This window comes from Fistularia commersonii, chromosome 17 (assembly GCF_037954325.1).
Source record: "Fistularia commersonii isolate RoL2024-O1a breed Wild chromosome 17, RoL_Fcom_v1.0, whole genome shotgun sequence".
Taxonomy (NCBI): Eukaryota; Metazoa; Chordata; class Actinopteri; order Syngnathiformes; family Fistulariidae; genus Fistularia; species Fistularia commersonii.
Window position 1 is genome coordinate 13882501 of NC_141300.1, and position 27944 is coordinate 13910444.

Genomic DNA, 27944 nt, shown 5'->3' on the forward strand with positions numbered 1-27944 from the left:
CTCGTGTATAATATTACTTATTCATTCTTCATCTGTGTGCTAAACTACTTTCAACAACACGGGTTAAATTATTTTGGACATTATCGTGTGTGGTATCAGTCTCTGTGGTATCAGTCTCTGGTATCAGTGGTATCAGTAAGATCAGTCTTATGTGCAATTTATTTATGTCATTTAATGTCAGGTTTCTATTCAATGTGCAGCATCTTCACTGCCTCGCTGTCTTACGCTTCACTTTTAAAAGTTTTATCTGATCTTATTTCATCTCGTCCCCTTCTTTCTGAAGACATCGGCTTCGAGGTGCCGGATGCCTTCCTGGTGGGCTACGCCTTGGACTACAACGAGTACTTCAGAGATCTCAGCGTGAGTTTGACCCATATGAGAAACATGAGCTCGGATCCTCGGCGTTCCGAACCCGTCTAGTTCAAGAACATCTAACACTGAGATCTGAGATCTTATCCGCGGTGGCTCATGGCCTCAGGACAGGACTTTCCTCGGGACAGGAGCGAACATCATGCTAGTCAGCGAGCGGCGCACATACTGTATTTGCCTTTATGATAATCTACATGTTCCCGCCATCCCTTTCACAAGCGTTCGCATGTTTTAGATGTTTTCCGATCCGACGAGAAGTATAGATGAGCCCTTTCGTGAGCGTGACAGGGTTGTTAGATGCCGTATCCCTGGCAGAGCCTCGTAAGCGGTGAACTGAGTGTCCTTGGCTCTGCTTCGACCCCACAGCACATCTGCATACTCAACGAGGAGGCCAAGGAGAAGTACAGGGTGTGAGGAGGAGCTGCAGGGAGCAGGACCTCTGCCAACGACCTTTATTTATTTTTCACCACCATCTACCACCTGTGGATCCAGGGGGAAGATCCCTTCACTCGCCACTGAGGGTCTTACAGTATTGTCACCCCGCTTGTTATTTTTAATGTATTTATTCATTTATCTGTCAAGGTTTTGGCTTTCAATCACTTTTATTTGAGATTGTTGCTCATGGAGCTGTCAGTCTGTTTGATTTCCTGAGTTACAAATATGTTTTCGACACTATGCCATAAAATGACTGACTTTGCACTGCACGTTGGATTTCATCTCTGATGTTTCCTATGAGAATCTGTTTACGGCAATAACACCCTTCTGACACCGTGAACCTTTTTGCTGTATTTTTTTCCATCACTTCACCGGCTGATACCAGTGATAAGTGAAGACTTTATGTATACTGCCCTCTGCAGTTGCTCTAAAAGTATTTCTTCTGCAACACAGGGGAGGTTTGTTCAGGGCGGAGAATCGAGGTGATGTTTCGAGATGCCGCCGCAAGGAAAAGTAGAAAGTGTTTTCATTCAGGCATAGAATAATCCACACCTGTTTGAGTGCAACATACAACATGTCACTCTCAATTTCCCCAAATTCTTGATGAAATGCTCCATAATAATTATTCGGTATTATTACAGCTAAATCTGGTGATAATAAATGTTGAAGGAAGGATTCAGCACACCTTCAGCAGGCAGGTCGACTTCCGCCATGAATTACTGACACGGAAGTGACGTAGGAGCGAATGGGGGCGGGGTCACCTGATATTGGGCCCAAAATGGCGGCGCCCGTGAGAGACCGGTTCCGGCCGCCATATTTAAAATGGAGCCCGCCCGGTTCCCGTGAACGTCCAACTCCGGTGAGCGGAAGGTTCTCCAGCTCGACATGAAGGACGACGCCGTGGCCGCGCTGAGGCTATTCGACGTCGGGGACCGCTTCTCGGGGCCGTCGGAGCGGCGGAGGGCCGCGGTGCTGGTCCCGCTGCTGGAGAGGGACGGACGGCTGCACGCCCTGATGACCCTCCGGGCCCAGGAGGTACGGACGGGACCGGGACCGGGACTACTACTACTACTACTACCATTATTACTATGACTACTACTACTACTACTTCTTCTTTGGAAAGTTCTTTTCGCCCTGGTTCTCCTTCAGACTTTTACCCCAAGCTTTCAACATACACACACACACACAATCTCCCTCTTCCGGGTTAATATTAGCCAGCAGTTAACTGAAGGTATTTGGGTTAAAGATGATCTCCAGGATCATCTGAAGTGAACCATCCACTGGTCCTTGGAAGGAGGTGCACAGAGGGTTTCCTCCTGGATCTTCTCCAGCTGCTGTCGGTCGTCTCCAGTGGGTCTTCAAGGGTCTCCGAGGGTCTCCAAGGGTCTCCTCCACCTTGTGTTAACCCTTATGGGCCCTGAAAAGGGCCAAGCTCCTCAGATGATCCAGGATTGTCAAACTTCTGGAAAATCTGCAGGAAACCTAAGCGTCCATGGCGTGAGGTGTTCCTCACACGTGGACGTGTTCCCCTGCATGTGGCCTCCTGACACTTCGAGTAGTGGAGGCCATCAGAGCTAAGAATGGTGGAGAACTGCGAGTGTCAAAGGTTGCAGCCGGACGTTCTGCCTGCCCGGTTGTTAGAATTTAGGTGGACATCAGGCTCTGCTCTGGTCTTTCTCCTCAGCAGAGGTCAAACAGTGGCTGGAGAAGCCCGACCGGGTGCCGTGGCTTTTGTTAAATTGCGTGGGGTTCCTCCGGGTTCTCCAGGTTCCTCCCACTGTCTGAACACATGCAGGAGGTTTTGGTGGTGACCTCTGACCTCACTGTGACCCCACAGTGACCCCAACGGCGGAGAGGTGGAAAAATGACTTTCATTCTCATTTCTTGTTTGTGCAGTAGTTTGATGAAAGATGCACAAGATGAGCTTTATAAATTCTATTGTCACAGCAGCATCACAGTTATAATGTCAAAAAATGAATATAAATAACAGAAGATAGCAAGACATCCAGGAATAAATAGACATCAGCAACAACATCAGGGATAATAATGGACAACATAAAGGAACGGTGAGGGTGAAAAATACACAACCAGAACTTAATGACAATATAAAAAGTGACATAGCAATTAATAAAATAAACAAAAATAGGCAGGATGTGTGTGGGCTGGGACAAACCAGAATAAAAAAAGACAGTTAAGGCATGACATGGCATGACAGTGAGGTTGTGGAAGTGGCAGAGAAGCACTCGGGCCGGTCAGAGTTGTGTGTCGTCCGGTCTGATGGCCGTCGCCACAAAGGAGCGTCTGAAGCGTTCGGTTCTGCACCGCAGTCGGACGAACCGTTTCGCTGAAGGAGCTGCAAATCAGCCACGGCTTGTTGTCCGAGGGGTGGCAAGGATTGTCCAGGATAGCTCCCGGTTTGTTTTTCACATCACGGTAACATTCATTATTATTATCATTATTATCATTATTATCGTTGTTACTTTGAGTCAGGGACCTGCTGCCTTTCAGAACCTTCAACCTACACCCTTGGTGCAAAAGGTACCTTCAATCTTGTTTCCCCTGTGTGTGTGTGTCTATGTTGTGTGTCAGCTGAGGACCAGTGCCGGTGAGGTGTGTTTCCCTGGTGGCAAGCGAGACCCTGATGACAGAGATGATGTGCACACCGCTCTGAGGGAGGCGGAGGAGGAGATTGGCTTGCGGCCTGAAGACGTGCAGGTGGTCCTCCGCCAGCAGAGCGGGCTCCTGGTGACGCCGGTGGTGGGCTTCATCGAGCACTTCAGTCCTCGACCCAACCCAGCAGAGGTCAGCGCCGTGTTCACCGTCCCCCTGGACCTGTTCACCCGTGAGAAGGACCACGTGGCGTCCCCCGGCGGCGCTGGGCCGCTGAAGACCTCCCACGCGTTCTACTTCACGGACCCGCAAACAGGAAGCCGCTACCACATATGGGGTCTGACCGCCATGTTCGCCATGGTGGTCGCCGCCGTCGCGTTCAGGAAAAAGCCGGAGTTCGACCTGGGTTTGGACTTTGAGGACTTCTTAGCCGCTCTTCTGCAGTGGACCAGCAGGACAGCTAGCAAACTCTGACTGTTTGGTTTGGAGAGAGCACCAGAGCTCCAGAGCACCAGTATGGCAAAGACGCCCGTCAGCCGCAACGCCTAGAGACGAGCCGTGAAAGGTAGCCGGGCAGCGAAAATGGGCAGACGGACTTCCGTGACCCTCCAGGAACGGACCCGTGGTCTTCAAAATGGACCCGCTGGCCTTTACGTCCCCCAGATCCCGGCCCGGTGGGTGTCATTGTAGCGCCGATGGAAAAATGAGAACTGACAGTGTTTTTTTTTTTTTTATTAATTCATTTAATGTAGCAGCAGGATTACAGATATAAACTGAAGAGTATACAAATGTCCAGATCAAGGCAAAGTACATGTTAATAGTAATTCAGATGTATGAGAACACGCCGGGGTTGACCATTATCCCTACTGCAGGGCTGTAAGGCTAGATACTAAAGCTCAAGCTACACAGAACGGATACAACAGAACTGTCGAATAATGTGAACTCCAAAGCAAACTAGGACACGTGAGCAAACTGATTACACACAAGATACAGCTCACACTATTGGCAAGTAACAGTAACTTCATCATGGTCGCTCCTTTTGAATCAAGCATTTCACAGCAACAAGAGAAATGTTGACAAGCACATCAACACAAGAAAGCTCTCCATAAAACAATCTCCACTAGTTTGTCCCTTTTACCTCCCCGGTACAAATCTCATGAGGCATGAAAAACGAGAAGGTCGCAAATATAAAGTAAGCGGGCCGTTACGCCCGTCAGAATTGATATCTTGCGATTTCCGTCCAAAAATAAAAGGCTACCGATAAAGCGAACCAGTGTGGGCTTTTGTGAGGCCTGTGTTTGGAAATCAATTTCAAGCGGTGAAAATTGTCCTGCTCGGAAACGGTCCGGAGAATAAAAAGGACAAGGAGCCAAAGGACGACACAGAGGGACACCAGTAAACACAGCAGAGAGACGGATTCGTTAATCAAGGCACACAAAGTTCTGTTCAAAGCATCACAATTGAAATTCAAGATACCCCTGCAGTATATTTCACATTTAAATATACACGGATATTCATTTACACGACCCGAGGACGAGAACCCAATTTTGCGTAAAGACTTGTGTGCTATCATCGCCGTCTGTCTTTCAAGTGGAAGCGGCTCTTGGAAGAGTCAGACTGCTCGGACCGAACCGGCCGGACGCAAAACACGCGGAATCCCGGTCGGCGCCCCCCGCCTCCAGATACCTGCGCCCCCGCGACTGCTATTGGTCCGACGCCAAAGCGCCTGTGTGTCCACACCGTGAGGTAAGAGTTACATTCATGGAAGCGCGGCGGCAGTGGCGGCGTCAGCGGTGGCGGCAGCGGCGGGCCGGCCCTCAGTGTTGGTATGGCTTTGAGAGGCGGCCGCTCCGCCCCACGCTTCCCGGCCGGGAGGAATGGAATGCTTGGACGCGGCGCTCGGACCTGATCTGCTACGAAACGGACGGGTCAAAGTGCCAGTTGAGATTTCACGACGGAGCGAAAAGGAAAAACAGCGAGCGCCAAATAGGAAATGTATTGTTAAAATAGAAGACATCGGCTCCACCCCTGCTAAACTACAAGTCGGTCGTACGCTTCACGAGACACCTGTGCTTCATCGTGGGAGACGGCGGCCTTGATATTCTGTGCTATGAGCATCAACCAAACGTTTTGTTTTTACAAAAATACTCTACATCTGATACATGGATACAAAAGTCTAAAAAAGATAAGTTACTTTAAAATGGATCACTAACAGCGGCAGGACAAAGTATCGTGACGATGGAAATGTAAACAAATGCAATACTAGTCTAACATTAGTCGTTCCCGATAAATTGGCTTGTGTCGGCTTTGATAACGCCAGGTCGGCTGCGGGCGGCGGATATGGAGCGGACGGCGTGGAAACCGGCGACGGCGGGGAGCCACGGAAACGGGTACCTACGCCGTCCGCGTGGAGAGCTGCATACTTCAAGACGAGTGAGTAAACATCTTCGAGGGCTTTTCGCGGCGACAAATATGAGGGGAGGTGACGATCGGAAACGGGAGCTCGGGCGGGCCCGGGGCGCGCTCCGGTCCGACCCCGCGGCAGCCGGCTCTTCGCTCGGCTCGTGAATATGCTTCGGAACTAACGACGTCAGTGCTATGGATAGAAGTATAAAGTGTGTTTGGAACATCACATCAGAGGTGCCCGTCGCTCCTGTACATAGCACCATAGATAGCATCAAAATGGCAGCCTCTATATGTAACAGAAATGTGGATTTCCCCGGCTGGAGGCCCACTTCGCACGGCGCCCGTCTGCGCGCCGTTCCCACTCGCGGACAGACAATTTAAATATCTCGCACAACAGGAGCTTCCACGCTCTCGGTCGACAGGACAGTAAATAGTACAAATAGCAATAAGATGCAAATCCTTCATTTCCATACACAAACCGCAGCGATCGGTATTCGAGGTGCTCGAGTCAAACACCGACACGGGATAATGCCTCCTTCTTCTGGTTGGTGTTTGACTGGGCCACTGAGAGTACAGAGAGGGGCTGGACGCTGAGCAGACGCTCCAGACAAAGTTGTCCAAACCTCCGAAATATCTAAACAATGGAAACACGTCAAAAGACAGAAAAACAAACAAAATATATCGAAGGCGTTTTATCCTTTGAAAAGACGACGGCTTTGTCTTGTTTTTTTTTTTTTTTTTTCCTTCTCATTAAAACCACGTTTCCGTGTAGTAGACGTCGGGCTGTGGACGGACAGAAGGGTTAGCTGGTTACACAACAAGAGGTTATAAAGTGCTTGAGATAAAATGTTTACAAAACCACACGACACTCCTTTTTTTTTCTCCCCCCCCCCGGCGGTGGACGTTTTCCCACCGCTCCGACTGGTAAAGGTTACAAACTTCATCAACGCAAAGGACACGCGAATGTTCTTCGGATGATTTGGCGGCGCAGGTAGACCAGGGTGAATCTCATTGGAGAGTGTCAAAAGTCCTCGGACCCCCCGGACCTGCTCATTTGGTCAGCAGATCAAGACTGGAATGAACTTTGTGGAGGAGGGCGCTCAGGTGCGGGACAAAGCGTTGCGGGACTCTTTTGAGTCATTGTGCAGATGGAGATGGTGTTCTCCACTGGCAAGGCGGAGCCCAGAGTTCAATTTAGAGTTAAAGGTGTTACCCCCCCCCGCCCCGTGTGTGTGTGTGTGTGGAGCCTCTCCCTGTTACTATCTGCTTTGTAAACACCTCCCCTCCCCCGTCTGAACCAATCGGATCACTCTTGAGCCTGTGACCAACCAACCCCCGAGTGTCGGAGTCCGGATTCAAGCGGCTGAGCAGCTTAGCGTGTACCTGGGCGAATATCCGCTGAGGACAAATCTTTTCAAGACGAGATGCCGGCGTGGCCCCTCTAACTCCTAATTTCTGGCCCCTGGTGCAAACCGCTTACCCCTCCTGCGTGTGCCGCCGTGAGATATGGCGCCCTGCGTCCGGCACTGAGCCCGCGGTCGGGGGGGGTTCCACACTCAGGAAATGAGATTCAGCCTGACACCCGCGTCGATCCCGTGCGCGTGTGGCGTCGGCTCATCGCGCGCCGGCGCAGTTGTACTTCCTGCTCCGTTGGGCCGGCGCCGTCTCTCGGGCTCACGCGGAAACACTTGTGAAAACACTGCATTACAGAGACTGATGGATAAAGCGGTTATTACAGGCCTCTCTGATCCTGCAAGAGGGGTAATAACAAAGGCGGATTCATTAATTCAAGGAATAATGGATGTACAAAGGCTATAATTTATGATAAACATTTAATAAAATGGAGTTAAATGAGCTCATAAGTTGGGGTGTTATGTAGAGGGGAGATTTGAATATATATCTATTATTTTCAAGTTTTGTCGCATTGGCACAAAACACGAAGGAAACGCAAGTCTGCTTGTTTTTGATTTATGACTCTCCGCTACATATCTCTCGCTCTTTGTGGCCACGAGGTCCGGACACAGACTCCTCACTGCTTCTGCAGGCTTTCCAGTATGTCTTCGATTTTATCCATGTTGGACGATGCCTGCAAAGTGTCCTGTAAGCTGCCCTGTATCTGTGTCTGCATGGGAGCCGTCAGGTCGGTCTCCAGGGTGGCCTGCAGACCGGACTGCAGCGCCTGCGTGTTTGTCTGCATGGCGTTCTGGAGGCCGGTCTGCAAGGCGTTCTCTAAACCGGCCTGCATTTGCACCTGGAGGCTGTTCTGTAGGGTGCCGTGCACGGCGGCGGGCATGGAGGCCGCGGCCTGGGCCATGGGCTGATCCAGGAGCGGCTGCATGCGGCCGGGGTTCTGGGTCTGGTTCTGAGCCGGCAGGGCGGGTCCCGACGAATTGAGCAGCTGCGGCGAGTCTGCGGAGAGAGAGAGAGAGAGAGAGAGACGGAAAAACGTCCGGTCACAGAAGCCCGATGAGCGTTCGCGGCGACGCGGCGGGTTTCCGGGCCGAGGCCCTCACCGTTCTGGATGCCGAACACGAACAGGTTGGCCTGTCCTCGAGGGGCCACGCTTTCGCCGACGGCCGTCTGGAACAGCTGCTCGGGCGGCTGCTGGCCGGGACCGGTCACCACGCCGCCTTGCACCACGAATATGGTGGTGCCGGACGCCTGGTCCTGGCCGTTCAGCTCCTGCGAGCCCAGCGCCGTCTGCAGGTCGGTCAGAGACGTCCGTGGCAGGAACAGCTCCACGGGCCGGCCGGCCGAGACGGCGCCGGAGCTCGGGCCCACCTGCATCGGCTGCTGCTCCTGGAAGAGGCTCCCCCGCCGGGTCTGCGAGGACGTCAGGCCGCCGCCGGAGCCGCTCTGGTCTTGGAAGGACATGGGCTCCGTTTGGTCGGGTTGGGCGATTCCCACGCCGATGCTGCCCATCGGGGCGGGACCCGGGCTCTGGGTGCTGAAGAGGATGGTGGGAGGAATGGCCTGGGGGTTCATGTCCGTGGTGCAGAGCAGCAGGCTCGGCTGCTGGGCTTGGGACAGCTGGGTCTGCGGGATGGCGTTGGCTTGGGAGTGATTGGGGATGCTCTGGAACAGGGAGCCTTGCTGACCGAGCGGAAGCTGCGGAGGCTGCCGGTTCTGCTGCGGGGACTGCTGCTGCTCCATGGGGGTGCTCTGCTGCTGCATCTGGGCGAGCTGGCTTTGGGGCTGGTTCTGGAACATCGCCACCGACCCGGGCCGGCCGCTCGACGTCTCCATGGAGGAGATGAACGCCAGGCCTTGCTGCTGCTGGGCCTGGGGGTTCGGGGACAAGTACAGCGCGGACCCCGAGGGCTGCTGCTCCGAGCTCAGCGCGCTACCGGTCAGGACGGTCAGCGTGTTCTGGAGGAGGGCGGCCTGGACCTGCTGCTGGGAGCCCTGGCTCTCCGACAGAGGCCCGGGGGACTGGAAGAGCTGCTGCGGCGGAGAGGTGTGGGACGGAGGCTGCGTCGGAAAGCTGGTCTGGATAGTGAGCATCTCGCCGGCCTGTTGGAGAAGGGAGACCGGCTGCTGGACTTGCGGCGGGTTGTGGATCTGGGGCTGGAGGAGCTCGGCCTGAAGCTGCTGCTGCAGGTTCTCTAAAACCTGCTGTTCCTGCAGCTGCTGCTGCTGAAGGTTGTTGAACGCTTGGTTCTGCTGCTGCTGCTGCTGCTGCTGCTGCTGCTGCAAGTTGCTAAGTATCTGATTTTGCTGCTGGTCCTGGAGTTGGATGCTGTTGAGGACCTGCTGCTGTTGGTTCTGCTGCAGCTGCTGCTGCTGCTGCTGAATGTTCTCCATGATTTGCTGCTGTTGTAGCTGCTGCTCTGGCGGCTGGAGTATGATCTGCTGCTGAATCTGCATGTTGCCCATGACCTGCTGCTGCTGCTGCTGGAGGTTGCCAATGATCTGCTGCTGCTGCTGCTGAAACTGTTGCTGTATCTGCTGCTGCTGCTGCTGCTGCATCTGAAGCTGCTGCTGCGGCGACAGCGCGTTGTCGGCGGTTCCCAGCCGGAGGCTGTTCATGTTCTCCTGGACGTGCTGCTGCAGGGAGTCGGCGGAGGGCGTGGGGCTGTACAGCACGGAGTTCAGCTGCTGTTGGGCTACGGCCGCCTCCAGCACCTGCTGCAGGGTGGTGTTGCTTCCGGCCTGCAGCTCTCGAACCGCCTGCTCCAGCTGGGCCACGCCTTCCTGGGGGAACAGGGAAACCTGCGACGGCTGCTGCTGGGGCTGGGAGGGGTTCGCTATCTGGGGCATGGCTACAACCACCACCGCGCCGCTACCGCCGGAGCTTTCGGGGGGCAAGCTCTCCTGAGGGTCTCTGAGGAACTGCTGAGGGACTTCTGGAGTCACGGGTGGGATCGTGGGATCTCCTGATACCGGGAAAGGGGTCGTGGGCGTGATGTCTTGCTTTTGTATGGAGCTGAGAGACTCCAGACTGGGGAAGACAGGAGAGACCTGGGGAAGCTCCACGTCCTCCGGCTGCAGGGGGATGGAGCTGGGGAAGGCCTCTCCGCCGGGATGAGGGCCGGAGCTGAGCTCCAGGGTCTGCTGCACGGAGACGAGAGGGTCGGAAGATGGCTGGCGAACGAGAGGAAAACCGGGTCATTGACTCGGCCCCCTGAGAAATGAGGACGTTCCCCGCGAAATGAAGGCGAACTCACTTTGAAGACGTTTGTGGGCGGCGGGTTGCTGGACACCTCCATCGGCGTGTCTTCCTGCCGTTTAGACGACTGCACACAGCACTCGCTTCGTTCCGACGACAGAGTTTTGATCTGGGTGTCAAATATACACGTCTTGACCAGGGAGGATCCCTCGGTCTTTATTGCCCGGCCGTCCGAGCTATCTGCTGGCGGTAGGGTGGGAGACAAGGACATGATGTTTTGTACTTTGGCTTTTGCAGTTGACTAACAAATAACGCCACGGTGGGTCGTATCCACAAAAAGAATGTGCGACTTTCTCACTCTGACATCAACATCACTGAGCGGGACGCGGATGACCGGATGACAAACCGGTAGCTGAGTCTTTACCTGAGTCTGGAGTGTAGGTGAAGGACTGGGCTTCATGAGATCTACCGGCGTTGGTCATTACAAAGATCCCCACCGAGACGGGGGAACTTATCGACTGGTTGTGAAATGGAGGAACCGTTACTATCAGATGGTTCTGGAAAATAACAAGATACACCAAAGGGATGTTATAAGTCTATTCAGAGCGCTGGTTGGTGTTCAGTGGGTTCCTGTCGGGAGGGAGAAATCAAGTACCTGATGGAAAAGATCCATGTCTATTTTTGCCTCTGCTTTCCAGGAATTATCATCTGCAAATAAGACGAGCAAAGGCTTACCGAAAAAAAAACAAACACCTCGAAGTAAGAATAAAAGCCGGGTGAACCCGAGAGCGGTCGCCGGGACGCGCTACCTGAAATGTTCTCTTGAAAAATGACTTTGGTTCCTTTGAGGAAGTTCTTTCCGATGATGAAAACTTCATCCCCGCCTCGTACCGAGCAGCTGTGAAGACTCTTCTTCAGAATCTCGGGCACCCCCGCCGGCTGGGCTGCGGAACCGCAGAAGAATCAAAGGTGAAAAGGAGCAGAGCGGGAGTGCGCCGGCGGTGAGACCCAACAAACGGTCGACGGCGTTCTACGGGCCGTGAAGACCCGGGACCATCGGTCTGACGTGAGCCAAATGTCACGCGTACATAACGAAGCCTCTGGGGGGGCCGGGGCGGCTGGAAGGCGTTTTATCGGGGCTGAGAACCACTCACTGCAGAGAATGGGCGATGAAGGGACTTGTAAGATGAGAGGCGGTCCATCGCTCTGGGGGATGTTGACCCTGAAAGCCAGCCTGCCGCGTGTGCTCTTTTTCTTGGATCCCGCCACACCGATGCGGGCCTCCACGTCTGCGTTACGAAGCTTGAGGATCCCCACGCAGTCCACCCTGTGCACATGCAAGACGTACGGATTACCTCTGCGGAACAGACGCCCGAGTCCCGAGTGAGTAAACGGGAGAACGGCAGCTTACGCGAGCGTCATGTCGTTGCCGGGCTCCATGGGGATCTCGATGACCGTGGTCCCCTCGATGTCCACTTCCTTACAGGCGGTCGTGTTGCGTCCTGTCACTCTGCAGGCCTGGTAGAATCCGTGGGGCTTCACTCTTCCAGCATCATTTGCTACAAACACCTGCAGTACGACCGCTTCACTCACGCCTTCCAACTGTGGACGAGAGCATCCATTAGTGACGCGCGTCACTCGCACGCAACTCATATCTGGGGCGCTTCTGTAAACCCCGGATGACACCTTTCCTCAAGTGACCGGGCAGGACATTCACCGGCGTTTTTCCAAATGTCTCGTCAACGTTTTTTTTTTTTTTTTTCTTTTTTGAAAAAACAAAACTAATTCCTAGCGTTTTTGAGTTTCTGCAGAGCTTCGCCCATTACAGAAGGATCCAAGATGTATCCAGCCAGCATGTGCGCCTTCCCCTCCGCTGCCCGCGGAGCACCCACTGTGGCAGTTACATTTTCAAATGAATAATCACGGGGCAAACACTACTTGCCCCCTTACCCTGCGTGGATTCGCCAACGGCGTTCTCGCCATTTGCCTTACTCGAACGTTAGTCGCGGAATGAGTCGCGGTTTGTGTGGATGCGTCTTATGTGTCTGGACTGGTGCGGCTTGTCTTTGGAGGCAAAGCACTTGATGTTTTTTGGGTCTAATTCTGTCATTTCTTTAACATTTTTCCCACGTGAGAAGCAGCGGGCGGCCTCCTCGGTCAAACCTTGACGGTGGGGAATCCCTGCTGCGTCCGGTCTTTGACCGAGCCCCGGCTGCCCTCGGTCAGGTAGCGAGCTCTGTGCTGGGTCTCTGGCTGAACCAAGATCTTAAGCTCCTTCCCGTCGCTTCTTTGGGGGAACTGAGTGGAAAGCGATCCGCTCTTCGACGTCGTCCCGGACTCGAGAGAGCTTTAAGGCAAACAGAGACCAGAGTTATTACTAAACGGAGGAGCCCTCGCTCTGTCCCCGGCGGTGACGCCGCTGAGGGCCGATGCTGCCGGATGCCGCGACGGACGCGAGTCTCCCCACCTGGCCATGGAGCTGGTCTTGTCCGGGCCAAGCTGAGATAGTACAAAGTGAGGAGCCTTGGCGCTGTCGGCGTCGAACACATCCATGCTGTCCTCGGGGGGCGCGGGCTTGGGGCCCGGCCGCTGACGAGGCGTGCGCTTTCGAGACTTGCGAGGCACCTCCGTGTTGTCGTTGTAGGAAATGGAGCTGATCAGGCTGAAGTTGGAAACCGAGTCGTCCGCCCACATGCTACTGCTGTGCTCGGAGTCCGGACCTTGAGGACCGGGCACGGCGGGCTCCTCTTGGCAGGACATCTGGCTGTCGTCAAACAGGTCCTCGGGCGGCGGGGATATGCTCAACACGGGCCTTCGCTTGGAAGGAGTGTTTTGAGGCTGCTGGACTCCTAGCCCTGACAATATGCCTGACCCTGCATCTCCTGCTGCAGTGGTCGCTCCACTGTTGCTTCTGTTGGAAGCAGACGCCGCACCCTCCATAACTTGCATTTCTGACGCTCCGTCCCCTCCACCGGAGTGGAGAAGCTGGGGGACCTTGAGGTGGTCTGAGGATAAGGTAGAGGAGCCAGTGGAGAGGCCAGAGCAAGGAGCTCCCATGGCCAAGGAGGAAGAGGCAGAGGGGCTGGAGGTGGAAGAGGTGGCATCTGTAGTAGTATATACAGACAAATACATTAGTGACAATGACCAGCACAGTGCAGGCTAGCAGTCCCATTCAAGCAGCTGAATTTGTGCATGATTTGTATTGATTTCCCCTCTTCCCAACTCTAATTTCAAACGACTTTTTGGGGTCCTACGCCCTCACTGTGCATGCGAGAGCAGTCAAGCATTGATCGAATGTCCTGAAGTTAAAGTTGAGAAGGGTACTATAGGTCCCACAATTTTCGATTCCTACAAAACCTTTCTCAATTAAAATCAATGTGACAAAACTGACATGCTTTGTTTACAAAAACAAAAGCAAGCTACAAATTGTTACATACACATTGCCAGAAAGAAACATAACAGAATCTGGTTCAAACTTTCATATACAGCCAAATTTTGCAAGCTGGTATTGTGGTGTCAAATTCAATTTGCCAGGGTTACAGTAGACTTTGTGCAATGTGCATTCAGTAGTAAAAAGTACTTTGCGCATGCCAATTGGAAGATTTTGTTGGGACTGAGCGTAGCCATGGAGACAGAATAAACAAGCCTCTGACCTATGGAGCAGTGAACTGCAGACCATTTTATATGCAGACACTCCCTGCCTCAGAGGGAACTTCCTGCAATAAAAACGAGACAGCCAATGAGCAACAAGAGAGCTGATCATTCAAGACTCAACTTCTGTCAATCAGTAAATTGGATCAGTTAAAATAGTGTAGGGAGCACTCTCTTTGGAGGTTGATTATTTGTAGACACTTGGAAGCATGAGAATGTTAATGGTGATGTGAGGGACATTACAGGAGTCATGCTCTCGACCCGCACTGCTTAGGGCCGCTGTGTCACACAGCAGAGTGGAATCGTAGCATCGATAGAAGCGCTCTCCCCGAAGCGCCGCCGGACAGTTAATTCGCTCTCTGCGTGAAACCCGAGACTCCGATCCTTTCCCGGCAGGAACGACTCGGGCTCTCCCGAAACCATGATCCGAGATCAGACCGAATGTTTTGGTCTTCGGGCCATCCATTTCTAGGGGCAACTTCACTGTTTCATAAAGAGACACCCTTAGCAACCGCCCAAGATGACGGTCGTGTTCGGTCGTGGGGAAAAGATGAGCAGGAAGTTCATTCTTTTGGAAACGCGAGTGCTTTTTTGGTGACCTCCTACTGTATGTGTTTTCAAAGAGCGTTTGTGATTGCCGGGAAGGCGGCTTCTTCTTCTGGCACTTTCACTGTCATCGTAGAACAGAAATAACTACAGATCATTGATGAGATTGTCACTATTCGAGCGTCACATGTACCTTAATAACTGTATGCTTTGCATCACGGACTGTCCACACGGTTGTTTGGTGCTGGGGGGGGGGGGCGAAACTTCACACATTTGGTGGAAGACTTTGTTGAAGACGTGCGAAACCTCGAAAGGCCGGAGACGTACGAGAGGATTCGAAATCTCGTGGGCAACCGCGTGGTAACAGAACTGCGCTGGTCAAAGCTGATCCGAAGCCCTTGAGCGGTGGTTGGTATCTCCTGGGTGCGATATCGTTTGCTGATAATACGCGACACAATGTAGCTGAATGCGTAAAGGCGGGAGCTCTGAAATGGGTTTCTAATGTGTCAGAAGCTGAGTGACAAATAAAAATAATAAGCATATGCATCGCAGGAAAACATGCCTTGCAAAACGTGTGCGAGCTGAAAAACAAAAAGCCGGGTTAGCATGCTATTACTGCGGACTCAATTTGTGGGAGCCATTATTTCCCAGTGTACAGCAAAGAGGCCTGCACATGACTGTTGTTACAACTACATGAGGTTCTGCAAGTACTGCAAGACACTTGTATTCGCTGGTTATGAGTTGACAAATGTCTGCTTTGTCATGCGGAATGAAGAAACGCCAAAATAGATCCTGTCACAACCCTTTCTGCCTTCCATAGCTGGTTTGCGGTGGGCAGCCGGTCACGGTAAAAGCATCGATTCCAGACAAACCCATGCTAGATACTGGCACAAACCTGCCGCGGATTTGAAAGACTGCCGCCATCTAAATGAATACCCGGGTCAGTCGTTGCTATGCTAGCAATATGCTATGATGTAACTGTCAGATGACAAAGAATGCTATTAGAGCTGATCAAGATGTTTTTAAATGAATAGCGTGGGTTATCGTGTCAGTCAGCCGGAGAGCCGTCCTTCCGTCTTACATCAGCTGTTACATGCATGTGGTAAAGTGAGAATACTATTTCGGCACCATGAAATCAGACATTGTTGGTGAAACAATGAAAGTGTCTGTAGTCCTGCAGTATTTGAAACGTCTGCGCTGCAAGCGTTGCTCGGAGCGAGAAAAAAACGACACTTGTTCGGTGCTATCAAGTTAAGATTACGCCTTAAGAAAACGAACTCGGTGAAATACGTCCAGTTCGCCGGGGAATCTGAGAGGCCTGTTTGTGCAGCCCTAAGAGTTACTGATGACACCTTGTTTTAGTTTCTATTCCTTTGACAAATACGGCGTTTCACCTGCTTCACCGCCTTAGAGCTGAATCGAGACTATCTTTTAGTGTACGGTAGTTTTTGCACAAAGTTACGCACGGTCAACTCTATCTGTTGCGGTGCTATGCTCCTGTGATGAACTGTGATGACCTACCTCTTAGTTTGTTACCCTTGTTATTATGTTAAAAAAAGCAAAGTCATTGAAAATCAGTGCCCTGCCAAGTGAATTATGATGAGAGACATGATAATATATTGAAGGAAACAAGAACCACTTCACGTTTGGCTTGCATGGAGTCAATTTCCTTTAATGCCCTTTAATCATAAAAGACCTCCAGGTTTTAAAGGGAATGGAACCGAATTGATTTCCCAATTATACCGGAGTAATGCGCTGTGCATCATTGCATCTGTAAAAGTGCACGTGTGGATGGGTAATCTGAGTGGGCACGCCGTTTACTCCTGAGGAATCGACCGGGATCGGGATGGGAAGGGAAAAAAAAAAAAACAATCTAATTGGGACGTCCCCTGGGATTAGTCCGTCGCAGTGTAACCCCGCTTCGTGTGCCGTCTTCGGGTAAACTGAGGATGGACGATATGGTCTAAACGAAGAATCGGTATCATTGGTAACAATTTGCGAGTACAAAAGTCCGATCGCATGGTGAGCGGCTGAATACCGGCGCCGTGTCTCTGCCAGGCCCATGGTTAGGAAAGACAAGAGGGAAACTATCTATTGTATCCCTTCTGTGTGTGTAGCACCATCCTCCTTTGTCCTTGTACACTCCAGTCCAAAAGACAAATGTAATGTTTCAGCTTTGCCCTTTGAAGGCTCCGTTGCTCAGATTGAGACGCCAGCATCGCTTAGCTATGCCGTTCCCTTTGGTCGCCGTGGACTTTAAGCAAAGTATATGGTGAACGTGTCGAGTCCTCGACGCAAGACTGTGACATCTAACACTGGACCACTTCCAAACAATCCAAGCAACACAGCCATTTATAGAAAAAACACGAGCTTATGACCATGTTGATATTCTTCACATGAGCACGACCTCCTGACAGTGTGGGTCCGGGGGGGCGAGGGGGGGGGCGGCTCGTGGACATCGTGGCTGTTTCTGACATATTCTAAAAACAAGTAAGTGGGACTGAAACACAGTGAGCTACTCCCAAAGGCTATTGACTGTCCACCTTGTTTGGCTAAGCAAATATCGTCACCTCGGTCCTCCCTCACTTTAAATAGCCTCCGTAACGCCGCCCGGAGCAGCTGGCTTATGAAATCAATGTTTGACCAATCCTTCAGTCACTAACCAAAACTTGTGACTGCAGGGGATTTAGAGTGAACTGAATGCTAAACCCAGATTTTCACCCTATTTCATGCTAATAGGAGTGGAAATCCCGGCTATTGTGCAGCGTTTTAAAGAGTACAACTCACCATCATCTCCAAGTAGATGACAGGCCAGTGTTTCTGACAGCAGGGATGAGCTCAAACCGACCGATTCAAGAAACACACTCTCAACTGTCCGATACATTCGGAGAGGTAAGGGATTCATCGCGCAGTCCAACGGACGCCTCGTCCCTACGATGGCCTTTGAGATCGTGAATAACTTTGACGTACAGTTCTATATTTCAAAACGAGAATCGGCCAACTTTTACACCGGATTCAGAAAAAGGGTGGCGTGTGTTTACTTGGAACACAGTTAGGTTAGAGGAAGTCAGAAAGGATCCCGGAAGCAACGTCCTGCTTTCACAGAGGAATTCTTTCAGTGAAGCTTCATAAAGATCTATATGGATCCAAAGTGTGGATCAGAGCTGGGTGATGGGACTTCATGGCAACATCGCAATTACTGAACACTTCTGCTTTCCGCTACATTATTTACAATTATCTCACACCGTCTGCTGCATTTTATGTGCTCATTCCCTGGTCAGGGTGTGTGTTTGCTGCAGGACAGAATGGCCCTCAGACCCCCAGAGACTGTCCCATTAGGTCCACACCAACTGTTTCAGTCATGACAAATGTTTCATGCCGTTCCGCGGCCTCGCTTTTTAAAAAAAACATTTTCTTCCTTGATGTGGGCACAAGTGACACCGCTTGGATGTGCTGCAGGTTAAAGGAAACCTATTTTTGAGAGCACGTGAACCGAGTTAAGACCCGTGCCGTGTTTGGTGAGGGTTCAGTTTTCGTGTTCACAAAGCAGCTCAAACAGGTCCACGTCTGTGAGGCAGAAGCAGTCCTTCCAGGTAATGTGACCGGCGCGGCATCATCTGCTGTTGGTTTCTGCGCTCTGATACTTTCCTGCCTGCCATCTGAAACACGGCGATGGCAGCAAATGCGGCAGCGGCTGAAATCTATTCCTGCGGCCGTATCGCCATGAAACACAACACGCGCTGACTGAAATTCCTCCAATTCCCCACCGGCTTTTCCATCAGCCAGGGATCTTACATCGCCTAAAATAATAGAGGGGGGGAAATGTCTTGGCCGGCCCGCCTGCTGTCGGCACCGGCATCTCTGATCATAAACGTTTGTTCCTGAAACATCTGTGTGAATATATCCATTTGATCCCTGGTGTAAATTATACAAGCGGAGCTATTTAGAACAAAGAGAGGGCAGGAAGGCCGGGGACGAAACCGCAGACGACGGCAAGAGGCTGCAGCGCCAACCCACTGAGCCAGAGCTTCACTTCCATTCAGGTGCAGGTAGAACAAGACAAAATCAATCTCTGAACTCATGAAAATCTAATCAAATTGTCCCACACACCCGCCCATTCCCTTTCCGCAAAGGAAGCACACAGAGATGCTATGCGAGCCTTCTGCTTTACTACCGTCATTCTCCGACTCGTGTGAAGCCGTTGTATTCCGTTCACGTAAGAAGATGTGGCCCTAATGCGCTGTTCGTGCCAGGATAGATCGCCAAATCCTAATAATTTCAGGCACTAAAGCAATTCCCACTAACTGTGGCTTCTTTGTTGTTGGAAGTGGCAAGGTTATTGACAAAGAGGGCTTGTCCTTAAAAGCTCTGTTAATAAAATTGGAGAAAAACAAAAAAAAAAAAAAAAACATTTCCAACCCTGCGTCAGTTGCCAAAGATGACTCCTCTAACAGCAAGACAAAGAGGATCCGATGAAACACTCAAATTTAAGAAGCGTTCATTAATCACGTCTTAAGTGTTCGTGACTTGGCCGGGTGGTCGGGTTTCTTTCCCTTGGGAGAAAACGGTCTCAGAAAAGCGGTGAAAAGGTGAAGTTGCCCTCAGACGGTGAAAAGTCTTTAACTCAGACTGTCTTGTGGATTGGTTTGACAAGGGAAGCTGATCCCAGATCATGGTTTTATTCCGGCGAAGAGAAAGGCTCACCTGAGGCCAAAGCTGCAGGCGGGGGAGGTCCTGCCTCTCCCCCGCTCTTCTGGCTCATGGTGGCTGGGTCTGTCTGGGTGGACGACGGCTGGAGCTGGAGTTCTTTTGGGAGGAGGTCATATACCGACTCTGCGATACAAAAGTGAGAATATATATATATTTTTATATGAGCACGAAGACAGAAGTTCCCACCTGTGTACTGAAATGACAATTGCATTATTGTTATGATTATTATTACTGCATTATCTTTCATGTCCAACAAAAATAGTCTTGAAAGTGAACCATAGATCCATTTGGCCGTTGAAGACAAACCCGTGTGTGGCTGGAAAGATCTCCAGCAGGATATTGGAGGTGAACACGACAGCGGAGCTCGGATGGGACCCTTTTCAACACCTGACGCTTTGAAAACATCTACCGCATTATCAAATGCAGGATGATGATCTACTGAAGCAATTAAAAACTAAAAATAACCTGGTAGTTTTTGGATACGCCCAATGATGACCGACTGACAGTCAGCGGCTCAATGGCCGGAGCCGAGGCCGATGGAGCCCGGACCACCAGCACGTCGCCGCGTGAGGGTTCCAGCGACGACTGGGTCGATCATGTTTCTTTTTGTAGAAATGAGAGCGGGCCAGGAGGTTTCACGGTGACTGGAGGAGCATCGCACAGTACGGGGGGGGGGTTTAGAAGAAGACGGGCCTGCTCGCCCGGGAAAGAGCTTGGGTTTCGGCTGGTGTAACAACGCTTATTTTTTTGTTGGATGCAAAATGTCGCTCGTATTTTTGTGCTGCTGAGTATGACTCAACTTCAGGCAGGGATTCTTGAGGAGCATTTCTCCAACTGGCATGAGCCATGTGCACGGGGGGGGGGGGGATGCGTGAGATGATCACCGACATGGACGACAAGCAGTGCACGACACCAAAAGTCACGGAATGAGGAGTCAAAGGCTTAAAATGTGCAGCTTGTTTCCCTGCAGGTGGGCTGCCAGTCCTGTGTCTGGCTGCTGTGATCGTGTCCAGCGCTCTGAGCCTTAGCGTGAGATTAGGTTTCCATTAGGACGTTTCCTTTCCAATGCGGCATGCTAACTTGCCTCGCTTCCGTCCAAGGGCATGCTGCTAACAGTCTCTTCGGATCGAAGACGGATTGCGAGACTCAATTACAAGCGCTGACTGGCACGTCATTTTTGAAGATTAGCCTCTATGCAATCTATTTCCAACCCCCGCCCCCTGCTCTGACTAAGATTGTGGCCTTTACGGTCACAGATCCTTGTCTGCAGATGCTGAGCAGCTGCTTCTGATTAAAAGGTGCTTGCCACTGGACCAGTGAACTTTTCTGGGGAAATCCTGTCATGTCTTCTAAAACCTGGGGAAAGGAACTCGGTGATTCTCTATGTTTGTACTTGCTGGAAAGAGAAAACTCTGGTACCCCGATAATAAGATTTCTCAGCTCTGAGTGTGACTAACACGCGTTTTGCTGTTTCTGAGAGCAGAAGGTTGGGTTCAGAGGATCTCTTGAGTGGATGCGGCGGCGACCAGGCTGGATGGCCACAGCTCATGTGACGTGAACACTTGATTTGGGGTTTTTTACAGTTTATCAAAAGGAAACCCAATAACACTATTATAGTCACATCAGTGGATTTTTTTTCCCCCCACGGTTGTCATAACAGTCTGAGAGATGACTAAAACCAGACCCCGAGTTTCACCTTCAAAACGTTTCCCGAATCGTCCATTTACCGGCCAATTCCGAGGAGACAAATCCCTTGAAAAATAAAACCACACCTCGAGAAGATATTCAGAGGGATAAATCCTGCGTGCGTTCTTTGATACTGCAGTCTACCTGGAATAAGCTGGTCAGTGGCCGGTGTTTACCTTTGGAGGTATCGTGGCTGTTAAGAAGCAGGGACACACAAAGACACCGACATGGATTTTGCACACGGCAGCCGTGCACGTTAGACATCTGATCCTCAGCTATGACTCAGCAACACAATTCTGAAACAGGCGAGACACACGATCTTGTGCTTCGGCGGCATCGGTGACACTGTTGGAGGACGGACGACATGATGTTACCACGGCAACAACACATCATTATACTTTAAAAAAACAGAGATGTGGAAGCGTCCTCCATGAACCGGTGCTTAGCCGCTTAGGAGATGCTGTAGATGGTAGAGCAAGCCGTTGAAACATACATACACAACAAGCAGGAAATCCCATTGAAGCAGAGACTGGCAGAGACGGGACTGCATTTCGGGTGATTCGAGTGCCAGAAAATGACATTTTAAAATTCTCTTCACCTCCTATTACATTTTCATGCCATCTTGTCAAGGGAAGCGTTTGTGATTTTGATTTCAAGTAAAAAAAAAAAAAATCTCAATTCAATTGTTACAGTCCATAACTAGGTGACATCCATTCATTGTCTCCAAACTCTCAACAGAGAAGCAGGGACCTTCCTGCTGCGAGGCAGAGGCACTAACCAGTGGACCATCTCCCGCCTTACAGGGTTACAGCATATCATAACATGAAATGCTTGAAAGGCTAAGTGATGACACTATTTATAAATCACCTCAAGTGTCGCCCTTGAGTATTACGGGCTCAGTTGAGACACGGATTTGAGTGCAGATCAGCAGGAATGCCATGCATAGCACTGACAGAGATGTTAGGCTCATATGCACCGCGTCAGCATCCATCCGTCGTCCACCGCTTGTCCTCCTCGGGGTGGCGGGGAAGCTGGAGCCTATCCCGGCTGCCGTCGCGCCGCAGGCGGGTTCGCCCTGGACCGGGCCACGGTCCATCGCCGACAGACAACTATTCACTCTCTCATTCCCACATCTGGGCAATTTTCCCAATTTTCCACATCAGCATTGAATTCATACTTGGACCTTTGAGCGGGAAAACAAATGAAACACATTTTAAATTTCTGATGTGCTCGACAACTACTTCTTTTGGTCTGTGTTTGTGTTGTTCTTGGGTGATTTTATCTTTGATGCTGGATTTGTTTTTGCAGTGTCACTGGATGCAGCGACGACATTGTCCCAGCTTCGGCTTTCCGTGGAGGGCCGATTCCATGCACAGTATGTGGACAGCAAGGAGACAGCATCCCCGGCCCCTCCTCAACTCACAGACTGGAGACTCAGGCCAGCACAGGCAACAGCCAACTCTAGATCAACGACAACTCTCAGCCCTCAGGTAGCTTCGAGTGCAAAGCCTGTCTTACTGAACCACAGGAGCGGCTGCTGGAAGAATGGAAGAAAATATAAAATAATATAAAATGCATTTATATAAAATAAATATAATGCTTGAGGAACTGTCAACGGTAAGGCACCCAAAATACAAAAGCGCATAGAACAACAGGGGTCACCAATTTTGGGTCGAATTGCTTTGACAAACCAATACCTTTTCTGCAGCAGGGCTCTGGTCACACACTGTATTCCTGTGTGTGTGTGTGTGTGTGTGTGTGTATATAAAGTTGTGGTTCAATAATTGAGCTCGGAGGTGAATGTCACTTATTTACTCTACTCTTGACCTAGATAAAACAGTTGCCTCAGAAAGAGTTAATTACTGAATTGGACAAAAAAAAACCCAAACAAAAACAACACCGCAGCTATTCTCGACATTCAGATCGCAGCATTTCCAAGGCCCTTAAACTCCCACTGTTCCTAAATGAATAGCTGACCTGGAATGTTTGGCCAGTATTTTTGTGTGTTCTTACATGTGACAGATGACAGCTTTACAGGCTTACGTTCAAAGCTCCACCGTCAGGCATCAAGGTATCCTTGGAAAAATAAACCACGCTGCGCCATCCAACCAGAAGTAGATTCACTTTAACCTTCCACTTAGAACAATTAAATGACCTCATGGTAGAACTATGCACCGCTCACATTACACATGCCTACTAAGATTTGCCAAATGGCAAGGCCACCAGTCCGTTTTTATTCTTTGCAGCTGGCTCAGGACTGAGACGGGGGATGACAGATAAATATTCTATTCACGAGAGCTGTTTTGTTGCAAATGAAAGAATATGCAAACGAAGAAAGCATTTCAGCGCACAACAATGCCGGCTTTAATTGCACTCTTGAACACATTACGGTATGCTCTCGCCAGAGCAGACAAAAGACCTACTCATTGTACTCAAACCATGGAGAATACAATTTCTGGCTACTTACACCATGTGCATCAAGACACGGTGTATCGGTTTATGTGTTTAAATCCTCGTGTGTCTGTTTATATGAAACAGGATGAGCACTGGCGTCAGGTGACACTAACCCAATAACCAGCACCTACTGAACAATGGCGATTTTTACCAATGCGAGCCAGACGCTTCCTGACCTTTCTGCTACACGATAATTGCGGTCGTAGATCATTTCGGGTTCATTTTCAGACTTTGTGCTTGAACATGATCGTTTCCAAACATTTGCGCATTTGTGTCTGGTGACTGACAGCGTGCTCAGAGATCACCTCCGGGATGAAAATCAGGCCCACGTGAACACCAGTGCACAAGGGCAAACACACCACTATGCCGAATGGATTGTGGTCGGGATGTGTGACGGTTTCGGTAGATTCTACTGAATATCACAAGTGTTATTGCAATTACATTACAGTAAGGCATGGAAATGGGTAATGTAAAATTAAATTACAGAGACAAACAAACAAACTTATTTTAAATATGAAACAAAGCTCCTGGAGCGTAAATTTGGGAACATTTCTGTTTGGGGGGGGGAAAAAAAAACATGTCAAATATAGTTTACAACACTAATCCCAACACACACACACACACACACACACACACACACACACACACACACACACACACACACACAAACATGTTTCAATAGCAACATTTTGATATCATGACTTTAGTGTTATGATCATTTTGCGGTGTGGTCATTTTCCGTGGTAATTCCAAGTCCTGACTACTTTGAGGGCTTGTTTCCAAAAAAGTATAAAAATTTGTCATGCAGCAAATAGCTGCCTCTGGCGATTGGATGGAGAGAAAAAAAACGTTTGGGGTTTACATTTAATCTGATAGTACAGTGAGTATAATGGCTATGAAACCAATTTGCAGCCTCAGTATATTGGGAAGTGATGCTTACTGGAGATGAGTCTCGCTGTCCATTTGACCAATCAGTGGTCTGGGGCATTTCACGTCACCATTCCGAATCGGCTCGGCTGGAACTTGTTGAAAGAAAAACAGTACCAGTGACTATCTAAAGAAGCTGTGCGCTAGAAAAAGAGCTGGTGTCAGTCAGCGGTGAGGTCAAGGCCTCAGCGGGGAAGACAGGCACATTAACCCACTTCTCTCTGGCGGCTGCAAAGATTTTGGTTATTTCCAAGCAAGCGTCAGCCAGATGAGCAGTTAGTACTTGGCTTTCAGGCACCCGGAGTGGAAGATAGCGATTGTGACCCACTATTGTGATGTTTGCCGATTGGTTGTGGTGCCAAACCTCCGCAGCTGAGTCCTTTGGTGGCTTATTACTGACAAATGAACATTTCAAGCTGCGATGACATGTTTTGCAGGTAATGCAAGCTTCCTTAAAAACAACTGCCCTGTCCCTGCTGACTTCTAGCCTTTGTGGCAGGAGATGTGTGAAAGGATTCTTTCCAGCTTAGAGGTGAAACTCTCTGGACGGACAAAATGTGCGTGAGCTTGTACCGGAATAACGGCAAGAGAATTTTATGGAGAGAAAAGAAAGGGTCGTGATTGGAGGTGTCTCACCTCATCTGTGAAATATCGCAAAGGCAAAGTAAAACATAGCCATAAAGCTGCCATCGGGGCCGCTTCACCGATGGCCAGTGATAATTTGATTCTGATAGAAGCAGCAGGATGAATTCTGAGGAGAAAAATCTCTGCGCAGAGATTCAGTAAAATGCTGTAAAACTGAAAACAACCTCCCAGCACAAACAGATAAGGACCCAAAACACACCGTGAAAGCGACTCAAGAGTTTCTGAAGGTGAAACAGGATATTCCTCGATGGCCGGCCTCGTCATCTGAAGTGAGCCCAACAGAGCATGCACTTGTAGTACCAGAGACAAAACCAAAGGCGTGCAAATCACAAAAAAGCAGCTTAAGGTGAGGAATGAGAGGCCTGGCGAACAGTCATGATGAGCAAGACTCAGCATGAAGTGCAAAATATGCATCATTTCCTTTGCCGACATGACATCTGGGCCCTTGAAAAGGAACGTCTCAATCTAAATATTGCCTCTGAAGAACACCTGGGTCACACTGTGTACGTAGCTCGGTGTGACGGCTCTTCGAGCACATCGGATATGGTCAGCAGTCCACATCCTCCCTACCAACGTCAAATATTCTGACCACAATCGGCCCAGATCGCCGCGGAATCCAGTGTGACTTATGAGATGTCAATCTGTCCGGCATGAGTTAGCACTTGTAACAAGAGCTGTCCCTTTGTGATTGGATACCTAAGGAAGATGTATTATGGAGAGGGCCCTGCAGTCTTATTAATATCTGAGCTATTATATACAATTGCAACCATGACGCCAATACAAATGCACTCATTTTCTTAATGAGTTAAAGAATAATCATGAGATGTGGCGTGACCATACGGAGGCTCGGCTCAGCGTTTCAGGGTCAAAGACCGATGCGTTGTCTTGGCTCCCGATCCCTGTACGCACGGCAGCCCAACAGGCAGGAATAGTGGGTCAGACAAGAGGCCGATAGCGGCTGTGACGGGTGTTATTGTCCCTGTATGCTTTAACCACCACCAGTCGAGCTGAAGACAAACGCAACAGGATTGCCAAGGAATTATGCAAAGTAGAGGAAACTTGGACGCCCACCAACCTCATGTTAAAGAAAGTGTGTCCCAGGCTTTAGATCCAGTAACATTGCAAATCACAAAACAACACTTAAATTGTGAATAAATACTAACATGATACCGCGGTTGGAGCTGGCAGAGGCCAATTTTATTTTTCAAGAGGTTAATACTCTGCAGGAAGTTGTGCTGCCGAGTCCTGCCGAATTTGGTCGGATCTGACAATAACAATAGTAAATGGGGTGTTTTGTTTGGAGATGATGCAGCAGAACAGCCCACGGTGTAACATGACAGCTGTTTGAGAATGGCCACGGACTATTTCAGTATTTCAGATTGCTTACAATACATGGTGGCATGTGAGGCCCCTGTGGCAACAGCCCCTGCACTGCCAGGGGGGAGTGCTATGCCGGGGGGGCTGGGGAGCCAGGTCTTCTCGAGGTTGTAGGGAAACCAGAGCACTTTTGCCGACACGAATAAGCAGTTATAGCAGGTGAACTGTCACTCGGTGAGCTGATACGGGGGGGGGGTAAACAACACCACTGACAATTTAGCTAGCTGTGGCTAGCTTCACGCGTGGACGCTGCCTTACATGATGCTGTTTATTGATGCGGTTTATAACACAGCTGATATTATCAATTACGATGTTATATCTCCATACGTGGGATCGAATGCTGTTTTATACGCTTATCTATTATAATTACATAGGGGAACTAGCAGATTTCCATTCCACGCGTGTGACACTGGGCGCTAACCACCCAAGTAGTCGCAAGGCACCAGCCAATCGCAGCTAACTAACCTAGCTAGCGAGGCAGGCTAACGGCACACAGGCTAACTACCGTTAGCTAGCAGCTTAACAAGAGCTACCAGGACGTTGAGCTAACTTGTGACTGATACACAACAAAACGGGTTAGTTTCGACACTGCGGCGCCGATTCTGCATTATCTTACCTTTAGAGTATAGAGATTTGGGGGAATTGAGGTCGAGGTCCGAGCTAAGGAGGGATATAAAATCAGAGGGCATCGCAGTGCCTCATCGAGGGGAGGGGAAGCGGACTCTCCACCGGACGAAGGCGGCTGCACTTGGCCGGTAAATGCCGTCCTCTGGCCGCGGGCTGCTTCCAGAGCGGGACGCGCCGGGGGAGGTCACTGCAAAACTTTTAATCCCGACAAAAACGGCGATCCGGCAGCTCTAACGTTAGTGTATGTCTGAAGAGACACATTTCGTGCTACGTTGAGACGCGCACACACAAACACACACAAACACACACACACGCACACAGCCCACGTCCAGTACCCGCCTCCCTCTCGGACTCCAGGGCGCATGCGCAGATGACACGGCGGAGAAGCAGCGAAGATGCATCTCCGTCGTGGATCCAGGAGATGCAGGAGGAACATCGCTCTCTCATCGCTACATCTTCATATCATGCAACTTTCATGGCTCCACGGGGAAATGAACCACCAACCCATGTGCCGTCTTCACCGGAATAGATCATCAGGAGGAACGAGTGGCGGCTAGGTCGCTGTACGTCGCACCGGTCGTGGTGACGGTCACCATGCACACAAAAAAAGAATTGGTTTATTGTTTGTTGATTTCTGCAACAAAGGCCTCCAGAAAACCCCCATCGACCGAAAGCCAGAGACTCTATGTCTGCAGTGTCATCCCTCTTATTGATAGTAATAACATTCTATAATGCATGTCCTTTAGTCAAGGGAAATTCGGGGTCGCAGTTTGCATATATAGAAAAACACATTACTGTGTCCACAGTCAATATTCTACAAGAGTCAAAGATATTATTGCCGTTCTACGCCAGAAGATTTAAAATTAGATTCTTGCTCATGGCTGTGCGGAGG

The 27944-nt window shown here is 50.3% G+C and overlaps 3 protein-coding genes across 10 annotated transcripts in view; 2 read left to right on the forward strand and 1 right to left on the reverse strand.

Moving 5' to 3' along the window:
• Positions 1-1144, forward strand: part of hprt1l (hypoxanthine phosphoribosyltransferase 1, like) — a 3822-nt gene extending 2678 nt beyond the window's left edge. The window contains exons 8-9 of the mRNA XM_086163920.1: positions 284-360; positions 736-1144. Of these exons, the coding sequence (XP_086020046.1) occupies positions 284-360; positions 736-783 (125 nt within the window). The 3' untranslated portion in view covers positions 784-1144. The remainder of the gene's footprint in view (positions 1-283; positions 361-735) is intronic.
• A 406-nt stretch (positions 1145-1550) lies between these two features.
• Positions 1551-7041, forward strand: nudt7 (nudix (nucleoside diphosphate linked moiety X)-type motif 7). Its single transcript, XM_086162967.1, has 2 exons — positions 1551-1839; positions 3394-7041. Exons 1-2 carry the CDS (start codon positions 1690-1692, stop codon positions 3886-3888), a joined length of 645 nt encoding a protein of 214 aa, XP_086019093.1. The 5' UTR covers positions 1551-1689; the 3' UTR covers positions 3889-7041.
• On the reverse strand, positions 4134-27385 carry LOC147225276 (nuclear factor of activated T-cells 5-like). Of its 8 annotated transcripts, XM_086162966.1 has the most exons (14): positions 27042-27385; positions 24417-24498; positions 19331-19459; positions 14083-14145; positions 12897-13533; positions 12593-12776; positions 11841-12031; positions 11584-11756; positions 11239-11373; positions 11085-11137; positions 10854-10986; positions 10488-10672; positions 8334-10404; positions 4134-8229 (listed from the first exon to the last, which is right to left on the reverse strand). In XM_086162966.1, exons 5-14 carry the CDS (start codon positions 13484-13486, stop codon positions 7850-7852), a joined length of 4095 nt encoding a protein of 1364 aa, XP_086019092.1. In that variant the 5' UTR covers positions 13487-13533; positions 14083-14145; positions 19331-19459; positions 24417-24498; positions 27042-27385; the 3' UTR covers positions 4134-7849. The 8 variants fall into 8 exon arrangements, with proteins under 8 accessions (XP_086019092.1, XP_086019091.1, XP_086019088.1 ...); XM_086162965.1 differs by lacking the exon at positions 14083-14145; XM_086162962.1 differs by lacking the exons at positions 14083-14145; positions 24417-24498 and having other exon boundaries at positions 10488-10669.
• Positions 27386-27944: the final 559 nt, after the last annotated feature.

Excerpts from the sequence above, each read along its gene's own strand:
- nudt7 (XM_086162967.1), top strand. The coding sequence starts at position 1,690 with ATGAAGGACGACGCCGTGGCCGCGCTGAGGCTATTCGACGTCGGGGAC. Across the intron at positions 1,840-3,393 it reads TGACCCTCCGGGCCCAGGAG|CTGAGGACCAGTGCCGGTGA; the intron begins GTACGGACGGGA and ends GTTGTGTGTCAG.
- LOC147225276 (XM_086162959.1), bottom strand. The coding sequence starts at position 21,286 with ATGTCTAACGTGCACGGCTGCCGTGTGCAAAATCCATGTCGGTGTCTT. Across the intron at positions 19,460-21,198 it reads CAGCCACGATACCTCCAAAG|AGTCGGTATATGACCTCCTC; the intron begins GTAAACACCGGC and ends TTTGTATCGCAG. Across the intron at positions 12,777-12,896 it reads AAGACCAGCTCCATGGCCAG|CTCTCTCGAGTCCGGGACGA; the intron begins GTGGGGAGACTC and ends TTTGCCTTAAAG.